Below are 10,888 nucleotides of genomic sequence, written 5' to 3' on the forward strand. Positions count from 1 at the left end.
TTAATTTTTGCAGGAGGAGAATGAAAGTTTTTGTGAACGTACTTGGAACATTTAGCTGTACTTTGAGCATACTCAATGTAGCCTCCATCAGCTATGATCCATCTGGCCCAATGTTCTTTCCATGATGTAAATGCACTTTGGTAGAGTTTTACACCATCGCTTGACACAGAAAATAAGGTCTTTCTCACTATCACGTCTTACCGCGCAGGTGGGCTTTCGGACGACCAAAGAGGTAAAAATCAGACAGAGCCAAGTCCGGACTGTAGGTAGGTTGAGGAACGATTTTCCAACCCATTTTCCTGATTTTCTCCTGTGTAATAAGGTCTGTATGGGGTTTGGCATTGTCATGGTGTAGTCTGATGAGCTGACGCTGAAGCTGTGTTCTGTGGGTCTTGATGGCATGTCGCATCTTTTCCAATGATAAACAGTAACGGTCCTGGTAATTGTGGAGCCAGGTTCCAAAAAGTCAATTAAAATTACACCACACCGATCCCAGAAGAAGGAGGCCATCATCTTTTGGCCTGCTGTCACCGTTTTAATGTCTCATGAGATACATTTGGTCAGTACATGTAAAGAATAAGTCTCCATCTTCATCTATTCCCTGCAAACCACTATGAAGTGCATGGCAGAGGGTGCATCCCATTGTACCAATTGTTAGGGTTTCTTCTCATTCCATTCATGGAGGGAGTGTGGGAAGAATGATTGTTTGAATGCCTCTGCACCTGCTGCAATTATTCTAATCTTATCTTCGCGATCCCTGTGTGAGGGATGTGTAGAGGTTGGAGTATTTTCCTAGAGTTAATATTTAAAGTCAGTTCTTGAAACTTTTAAGTAGACTTTCTCAGGGTAGTTTACATCAATATTCAAGACTCTGCCAGTTCAGTATCTCTGTAACATTTACCCATGGATCAGCTGCCCTTCTCCGTACACGTACAATATCCCCTGTTAGTCCTATTTAGCACGAGCCCCACACACTTGAGCAGTATTCTAGAACCAGTCACACAAGTGATTTTAAGCAATCTCGTTTGTAGACTGACTGCACTTCCCCAGTACTCTACCAATAAACCAAAGTCTACCACTTGCTTTACCGACAACTAAGCATTTGTGATCATTCCATTTCATAATCCTACAAAGTATTATACTGAGATATTTGTATAAGTTGGCCAATTCCAGTAGTGACTCATTTTTATTTTAGTCACAGGATACTGATTTTTTTGTTTTTTGTTTTTTTCTTTTTCTTTTGTGAATTGCAAAATTTTACATTTCTGAACATTTAAAGCAAGTTTCCAATCTCTGCACCGCTTTGAAATCTCGTCAAGACCTGACTGAATATTTATGCAGCTTCTTTCGGACAGTACTTCTTTATAAGTAACTGAATCATCTGCAAAAAGCCTGATTTTACAATTAATATTCTCTGCAAGGTCATTAATATACAACATGCACAGAAAGGATCCCAATAAACTTCCCTGGGGAACACCAGATATTATTTCTACATCTGATGATGACCCTGCATCCAAGACAACATTCTGTGTCCACCAGACCAAAAAGTCATCAGTCCAGTCACAAATTTCACTTGGCACCATGTCTGATTATAGTTTTAACTATAAGCATAAGTGTGGTACTGAGTCAAATGCTTCTCGGAAATCAAGGAATATTGCCTCCCTTGACTCAAAACTTTCAGTATGTCATGTGAGAAAAGTGTGAGCTGTGTTTCACATGATCAGTGTGTTCGGAATCCATGCTGGTTGGCATGGAGGAGGTCATTCTGTTAAAGATATGTCATTATGTTTGAGCTCGAAATATGTTCTGAGATTCTAAAACAAATCGATGTCAAGGAGATTGGATGGTAGTTTTGTACTACCCTTCTTGTAAATGGGTGTGCCCTATGCTTTTTCCAAAGAACTGGGCGCAGTTTTTTGTTTGGTGAATCTACAGTAGATTATTGTTAGAAGAAGGGCTAACTCAGCTGCAAATTCGGTGTAAAATTTGATAGGGATTCCATTAGGCCCTGGAGCTTTGTTCAGTTTTAACAATTTCAGCTTTTCTCAACACCACTGGCACTAATAATTATTTCACTCATCTTTTCAATGGTACAAGGATTAAATTGGGGCAGTTCTCCTGGATTTTCCTTTGTAAAGGAATAATTGAAAAACGGAGTTAAGCATTTCAGCTTTTGCTTTGCTACCCTCATTTTTCGTTCCCATCTCACTGACAAGGACTGGACACTAATTCTGGTGCCATTAACAACCTTTACATCCAGCTAGAATTTCTTTGGGTTTTGTAAAAGATCATTTGACTATACTCTGCTGCAATAGACATTGAAGGTTTCACACCTTGCTCTTTTGACAGCCAAACGTGTTTCATTCAGGATCTCTCTATCTACAGTCCTATCCTTTGTTTTACAACTGTTACACAGTAACCTCTGTTTCTTTAGGCCTGCAAAGCAGTGCACGAGTTAAAGATTTCCAATCCAGAAAAACTGACTAATATGTTGATGAACATAGAGAGCATAATGAAGCCTTGGTAATGTTCAAAATAAGTGCTATCACAGATATGAGGGCAAGTTACTTCACATTGGAAGTCATGAACCAAAATATCCATGGGCAAAAGCTGAGATTAGTGTGAGTAAATTATGGAGAATCCAAATTGAATCCAAGGCAAAATCATATACACAGTACTGCTGGGGTAAATAACTGGAGGCTTCACAACCATAAGCATATGTGGTGGTCCTGTGTGCTGAGGGCTTCATTGGACTCATCCACCAAGCAATGTCTGTGACCCAGCTGTTTACTGATTACCTTTGCATATAAAGTGCCATGCCTTGTTAATACTGTCAGTGGTCTTGTATCTTTTGGATGACTCTTAAATTGATTCTGGGTGATCTCCCTCCACCTCTTTCCTATCTTGCCCTTATGTTTCTCATGTCTCTTTCTGAGAAAGCAACTGTGGTTTAAAAAACTGAGTGATACTGTTTCTTAATAATTTATTTGTATTCCTTCCAGCAGTATCTGGAACTGTACCTCTTGTTAGTGCAGTCAAATGCATCAGTATCTCTCTAAATTTATTGTATTTGAGTAATTGATGTAACAGCTACTCACTCCACTTTGACAGCACCCAACAAAACGTTTAGAAGTTGCTGACTTTATTTCTGAGCTGTTTGCTTTTTCTGCCTCTTCTGAATGGGCAAACCTTATTTAATTTGGTTGTCGGCCACTTCAACAACTTCCTTCATTGACTGTGCTACTTTTATTCCTCTGTCATCTTAGAACTGGCTCTGTTATAAAATTTCAAAATGTGCTGAGTTGTGCACTTTATAATTTGGGCCCTGATTGTTAGCCACGCACTGATCAACAAAGAATTTCTCAGTCTCAGGCTGGAATTTCTCTCTGGTGGCAGCTTGCAAGGGCATACCCACCTGCCCCCCCCCCCCCCCCCCCACTCACTCATTCTCTCTCTCTCTCTGTGTGTGTGTGTGTGTGTGTGTGTGTGTGTGTGTGTTTCCTGTCACCATTTAAGTGGCAAAAAGCATTATAACCATGAAAGTTTTGTCATGTCAGCTGAATTTTGCAGTTTGGGTAAACATTCTTCTGGTTGTCTCACACGCAGTGTGATGTGAAGAACTTTGGCCCAAATTTCGTCATAGGGCAAATAACTGTAGGCTTCACAACCATAAGCTTTAAGAAGGGAATTGTTTTTAAATCTTTACAGAATAATCTTGCAAAGTTTTTATTGTTAGAAGTCTAAACCAGAAGAAACAACATCAAACCATCAAAAATTGTCACACATTGTTTTTAAACAGTGGTAAATCCAGGATGAAATAATGACAGTATTATGAAAATGGTAAGAATGCTGCTCACCATATAGAGTAGACTTTGAGTCGCAGACAGGCACAATAGAGAGACTGCTATTCATTTAAGCTTTCAGCCAAAAAATGTCTTCCAAAATAGGAAACACCCACACAGTGGCTGAAGACAGTGGTCGTGTGTGTGTGTGTGTGTGTGTGTGTGTGTGTGTGTGTGGTTTTTTTTTTTTTTTTTTTTTTTTCCCCCTATTTCAGGAATAGTCCTTTTGGCCACATGCTTAAATGTACAGCAGTCTCTTAACTGTGCCTGTCCACGACTCAATGTCTCCCCTATATGGCGAGCAACAATATATCGTTTTATACTCGCCAAGCGGCAGCAGGAGAGCACACATAAAAAAGGTATTACATATGCAAGCTTTCGGAGGCAGTGGCTCATTCTTCTGGCAGGAGGGTTGAAGGGAGAGGAAGAGGTGCAAAGGAAAAGGATTGGAGAGGTTTAGGAAAAGGGCAACAGTGCAAAAAAGTCAATCAGAGCCCAAGTCAGAGGACATTTACCAGACGGGATGAGAAGGAGAGATTCTTCTCACCCCATCTGGTAAGTGTGCCCTTGTATCTGAAAGCTTGCATATGTAATATGTTTTTCTGTATGTGTGTTCTCCTGCCTGTGCCTGATGAGTAGATTTTTTTTTATCTATCCAATTACATTATATTGTAAAAAATTGATTATTTTTGTTGTTATAATATATTCTTTTCATAATACAGTTGCTAACACATTGGTTTTAGGTGCATTATGCTTTGATCTAAGGTACATTTCTGTGCCTGATATTTCATCTCCTCCTGTGTAATATATACTCAGACACTACAAAAACATAATTAATTTTAAAATGAAAACTTGTTTTATTGGCCAGAACATTTGAACTGTTTAATGATAACTCTTGAGTTGTGACTTCATCTGAGCACTGACAAATACCATGGAGTCACACTGACATGTGTTGCAGAGATTGCACATCAGAAGATGTAATGCTAAACAAAGAAAACAGCACTAAGTCCCACATATGTCTAATTTTAGCCCCTAATTTGTTGTGGTAAAATTGATTTTGTGTTTTTAATTTCTATGGTTTCTCTCTACATCCTAGAATTGTGATGCTTGAACGTTGTTAAAACTATATTATCAAAGAGTCAAATTTGGTAACTCTTTAAACAATGTTTCAATGATTCTTTTAGTAATTCTATATACAATTAAGTACACATGCAAGGGCATGAGTATACAAAATCCTTTGCACATGTGATCAGGTGCACATAGGAACTATGTACGTAGGAATTACTAAAAGCACCATCAACCCTGACTTAAAGAACACAAGCCCAGTTTTCATCTGCTCAACAAGGATGAAGCGGTGGCAGCAGCAGGTATGCAAAGGAATTAAGGAACCACCGTACCATCACAATTTTCTTAGACTGTCATTCTACATAATGTAATGAACATAGCTGTAAAATGTATATTCAGTCCTACAGTCTTCACCATGGCAAACTATCCCTTGCGGATAAGTGATAATTTTTCTTTCTACCGTCTCCTCAAAATTGAAATTTGTATCATGAAAACTGATTTTTTGTACTTATTTCATATTTATAATAAACACTGCAGTTTACTTCAAAAGTACTTTATTTTTAATGTATTGTAATTACAGTAAATTGATGTATAGTTTTTTTATATCTGTATTTAATAGTGAAAATAACGGTAGTGCTCTGGAGTATGTTTATTTACCTTACTGTTTGCAATATTGGATGTTGATGATACATTTCTTCCAAAGATTCTTAATTGAACAGTACCATAGCTACCTCATTCTTCAGCTAGTACATGACATGAAGCAAAACTGTGTTTCTGTGTTTATTGTGTCAAGTATATAGTCAATAGTGTGTGTGTGTGTGTGTGTGTGTGTGTGTGTGTGTGTGTGTGCCAGAGAGGGAAAAGAGGGGGTGAAAAGAGTACAAACCAGAATGAAATTTTCACTCCCCAGCAGAGTGCACACTGATATGAAACTTCTGGAGGATTAAAACTGTGTTCCAGACCAAGACTCAAGCTCGGAACGTTTGCATTCTGGAAACATTCCCCAACATCCTGTGGCCAAGCCATGTCTCCGCAGTCACCTTCCTTTTAGGAGTGCTAGTCTTGCACATTTCAGAGGAGAGCTTCTGTGAAGTATGAAACGTAGAAGATGAGATACTCATGAGAGAAAAGCTGTGAGTACGGGTCATTGTGCTTGGGAGCTCAGCCAGTAGAGCATTTGCCCATGATAGATAGGCAAAGGTTCCAAGTTCGACTCTTGGTCTGAAGTGCAGATTTAATCTGCCAGAAGTTTCAGAGTATAAACCACTACATGTAAAAAGAAAAGAAATAAGCAGCAGCATAAGACAGGCATGTAAATAGTCAACATGTTGCCGTAATTTTTTTTTTTACCAAGAAAGGGCACTATATAATTGAGTCACTCCTCATTATAGCAAGAATTCATAAGTAGGATATGTGAAACATGCAAATAATGTATGTGGTTTTCTCTCTGACATTCATAGACAGGGGAACATACACAAATAAACAATTAACATTCTTATTGTCTTCCAGGTAAGACACAAGAGTCTGGAATTGAAGCACCAAAACGCAAACGTATTTCAGTAGTGGATGATCTTCTACACAGCTACACTTCAGTTTTTGTGCATTTGTCATTTGGACCCAACAGTGTTCAGAAAAAAAAGTGAGATTTAGTTTTATTTTCTTTTTTTTGTGTGTTTTGCTTCATTTTCACAAGCAGTTCATCTCATTCCAGTCTCAATAGACAGTGCTGAATAATCAATAAGAAGCTGATAATGAATTATGTTGAAAATAAATGTGCATATTTCATTGTCTGTGAATACTGTGATTGTTCTGTAAAATAAAATTTTGAATAAAGCACAAAAAGTGCATTTCATAAGAAAAGTAATATGCTGTCCCTTGTTTAGCATTATTATATGAAAAAGACTCCACTGCTTCTGAATGGAAACATTCTACACTTAATCCTTATGTTCTGAAAGTAAATAGTGAATATTATCCTACCATGATCTGTGCTGTTTAAGAAGAAATTCAGGAATTGGGAACCACCAACATTCATGTTTTCTACCCCTGAAGAAGACCAAAGAGACATATTTGACAGCTAAAATAACACTCTCGCACTACCCCGTGCCCCCACCTCTCTCTCTCTCTCTCTCTCTCTCTCTCTCTCTCTCTCTCTCCCATGCACAGTACATTTTTAGCATGTATAGGAATTTTGGAGTAAAAAGACCTTCCTCATCTAACATGATATTACAGATCCAACTAAATTACTTCTGCAGAGAGCACATTGGGCTACTTTGTCTCCTGGCATGGTACATGCTGATGTACAAGCCCAAGCCTTACATGGGCTGATCAAAGAAACATTTGTAATTTAATTGGTATAGGAAACAAATCACAAATGCAAATAAACCTCAGATTATTAATGAAAGTATTATAAATGAATCTGGATAAGAACCTATTAATATTTAAATCTTTAAATACTTTTTATGTTAATAACTATCCATATTTTTTTATTCACAAGCCTAGATGTGATTGCTCTTCCACCTAGTGGCAAAAGGTCATATCAGATACAAAAGTGTGATTAATGTGAGGTCACATGGTGGACATGCAGTTCTACATCTGCATCTACATATGTACTCTGCAAGACACCGTATGGTGCATGGTGGAAGGTACCTTATACCACTAGTAGACATTTCCTTTCCTGTTCCACTTGCAAACAGAGTGAGGGAAAAATGACGATCTGTATGCCTCCGTACAAGTCCTAATTTTTGCTATCTTCGTGATCCTTATCCAATATGTACGTTGGTGGCAGTAGGATTGTTCTGCAGTCAGCTTCAAATGCCAGTTCTCTGCTTAAAGAAATAAAAAAAAATTAAAAAAATATTTGTGTTCCCTCCAGGGATACTCATTCGAGTTCACGAAGCATCTCCGTAACACTTGCATGTTGATTGAAAATACCAGAAATACCAGTAATAAATCCAGCAGCCTGTCTCTGAATTGCTTCGATGTCTTCCTTTAATCTGAGCTAGTAGGGATCCTGATGACTCTAGCAGTAGTCAAAACTGGGTCACATTAGCTTTTTATAGAGTGTCTCCTTTACAGATGAACCACACTTACATAAAATTCACGCAAGAAATCATTGTTGACCGTTTGCCTCCCTACTAACGTCTATGCATCACTTTGCAACATTGTGCCTAGATATTTAATCAACATGAATGTGTTAAGCAGTACCTTACAAATACTCTATTTGAACATCACAGGATTGTCTTTCCTACTCATCTACAGTAACTTACGTTTTTATACATTTAGAGCAAGCTGCCATTCATCACACCAACTAGAAATTTTGTCTTCACTCATCTTGTATCCTCCTACAGTCACTCAATACATCATCTTCCAGTACACTGCAGCATCATCTGCAAACAGCCACAGGGTGCTGCACACCCTCTCCATCAAATCATTTATGTATATAGTGAATAAGAGTGGCCTTGTCACACTTCTCTGGGGCACTCCTGATGGTACCTTTGTCTCTGATGAACACTCGCCACCGAGGACAACATACGGGTTCTATTATTTAGGAAGGCTTCAAGCCACTCTTATATCTGGGTCTATACAAGGGCGAGGTACTGAAGGGAAATATTATGGAAATGGAAGAGGATGTAGATGGAAGATGAAATGGGAGATATGATACTGCGTGAAGAGTTTGACAGAGCACAGAAAGACCTAAGTTGAAACAAGGCCCCAGGAGTAGACAACATTTCCATTACAACTACTGGCAGCCCTGGGAGAGCAAGGCCTAAATAACACTCTACCATCTAGTGAGCAAGATGTATGAGACAGGCAAAATACCCTCAGACTTTAAGAAGAATATAATAATTCCAATCCCAAAGAAAACAGGTGTTGACAGATGTGAAAATTGCCGAACTATCAGTTTAATAAGTCACAGCTGCAAAATACTAACACAAATTCTTTAAGACAAATGGAAAAACTGGTTGAAGCCGACCTCTGGGAAGATCAGTTTGGATTCCGTACAAATGTTGGAACACGTGAGGCAATACTGACCCTATGACTTATCTTAGAAAATAGATTAAAGAAAGGCAAACCTACGTTTCTAGCATTTGTAGACTTAGAAAAAGCTTTTGACAATGTTGACTGGAATACTCTCTTTCAAATTCTGAAGGTGGCAGGGGTAAAATACAGGGAGCGAAAGGCTATTTACAATTTGTACAGAAACCAGATGGCAGTTACAAGAGTCGAGGGGCATGAAAGGGAAGCAGTGGTTGGGAAGGGAGTGAGACAGGGTTGTAGCCTCTCCCCGATGTTATTCAATCTGTATATTGAGCAAGCAGTAAAGGAAAGAAAAGAAAAATTCGGAGTAGGAATTAAAATCCATGGAGAAGAAATATAAACTTTGAGGTTTGCCGATGACATTGTAATTCTGCCAGAGACAGCAAAGGACCTGGAAGAGCAGCTGAATGGAATGGACAGTGTCTTGAAAGGAGTATATAAGATGAACATCAACAAAAGCAACACAAGGATAATGGAATGTAGTCGAATTAAATAGAGTGATGCTGCAGGAATTAGATTAGGAAGTGAGACACTTAAAGTAGTAAATGAGTTTTGCTATTTGGGGAGCAAAATAACTGATGATGGTCGAAGTTGAGAGGATATAAAATGTAGACTGGCAATGGCAAGGAAAGCGTTTGTGAACTAGAGAAATTTGTTAACATCGAGTATAGATTTAAGTGTCAGGAAGTCATTTCTGAAAGTATTTGTAATGAGTGTAGCCATGTATGGAAGTGAAACGTGGACAATAAATAGTTTGGACAAGACGAGAATAGAAGCTTTTGAAATGTGGTGCTACAGAAGAATGCTGAAGATTAGATGGGTAGATCACATAACTAATGGGGGGTATTAAATAGAATTGGAGAGAAGAGAAATTTGTGGCACAACTTGACTAGAAGGAGGGTAGGTCATATTCTGAGGCATCAAGGGATCACCAATTTAGTATTGGAGGGCAGCATGGAGGGTAAAAATCGTAGAGGGAGACCAAGAGATGAATACACTAATCACATTCAGAAGGATGTAGGTTGCAGTAGGTAGTGGGAGATGAAGAAGCTTGCACAGGATAGAGTAGCATGGAGAGCTGCATCAAACCAGTCTCTGGACTGAAGACCACAACAACAAAAACATATAACATCGCAAGGAAACTGTCAAATAAGAAATGTGGCTGTGATACGCCAATTAAGGACAAGCAAGGAAAACTACTCACACATTCTTAAGACCAAGTATACAGGTGGAAACAACATTTCGAGAACGTTTTGAACTGTGAAAATACAGATGACACTGTAACTCAGTGGGATAGGACTCCCACAAGATATGTCAATCCATGTAGAACCACCATCCAAAGAAGGAGCCGCTAAAGCAGCCCAACAAATAAAAAATGCAAAAGATCCAGGCCTGGACGATATCGCTACAGAGTTACTCAAAGTAAATGCCTCTATAATTGCAGAAATTTTGCATCCACTCCATACAGCCATATGAATGAATGAACAACTACCAGATGACTGGAACAGAGGCATGCTCATCAAGCTCCCCAAGAAAGGAGAACTATTGGTTTGTGATAGTTGGAGAGGCATCACCCTGCTGTCAATCCCAAGCAATATCCTCTTGCAAACAACCCTGAATGGGATAAAAGCATATGTAGACAAGAAAATAAGAAGAGAACAATCAGGATTCAGGGAAGCTCACTCTTGCATTGACCAGATAAACACCTTAAGAATAATAGCAAACATTCATAGGAATACCAATCACTGCTTTACATGCTGTTTGTAGACTTTGAAAAGGGCTTTGACAGTATAATTAGAACAAAAATATGGAGCTCATTGCAAACTTCCCAAGAAAATAATTGTTCTTGTCAAGTGCATGTATGAAAACTACATGTGCCAGTTTCAACATTAAGGTCTGCTGTCAGATTCAATAGCAGTGAAAACAGGAGTTAAGCAAGGCTG

General features: G+C 38.6%; 1 protein-coding gene across 3 annotated transcripts in view; it reads left to right on the top strand.

Moving 5' to 3' along the window:
- LOC124619733 (F-box only protein 22-like) overlaps positions 1-6,767 on the top strand; it is a 219,142-nt gene extending 212,375 nt beyond the window's left edge. For all 3 annotated transcript variants that reach the window (XM_047146305.1, XM_047146302.1, XM_047146303.1), the window contains exon 10: positions 6,417-6,767. In XM_047146305.1, the coding sequence (XP_047002261.1) occupies positions 6,417-6,550 (134 nt within the window). In that variant the 3' untranslated portion in view covers positions 6,551-6,767. The remainder of the gene's footprint in view (positions 1-6,416) is intronic.
- Positions 6,768-10,888: the final 4,121 nt, after the last annotated feature.

The sequence above is a fragment of the Schistocerca americana genome, chromosome 6, assembly GCF_021461395.2.
Source record: "Schistocerca americana isolate TAMUIC-IGC-003095 chromosome 6, iqSchAmer2.1, whole genome shotgun sequence".
Lineage (NCBI taxonomy): Eukaryota > Metazoa > Arthropoda > Insecta > Orthoptera > Acrididae > Schistocerca > Schistocerca americana.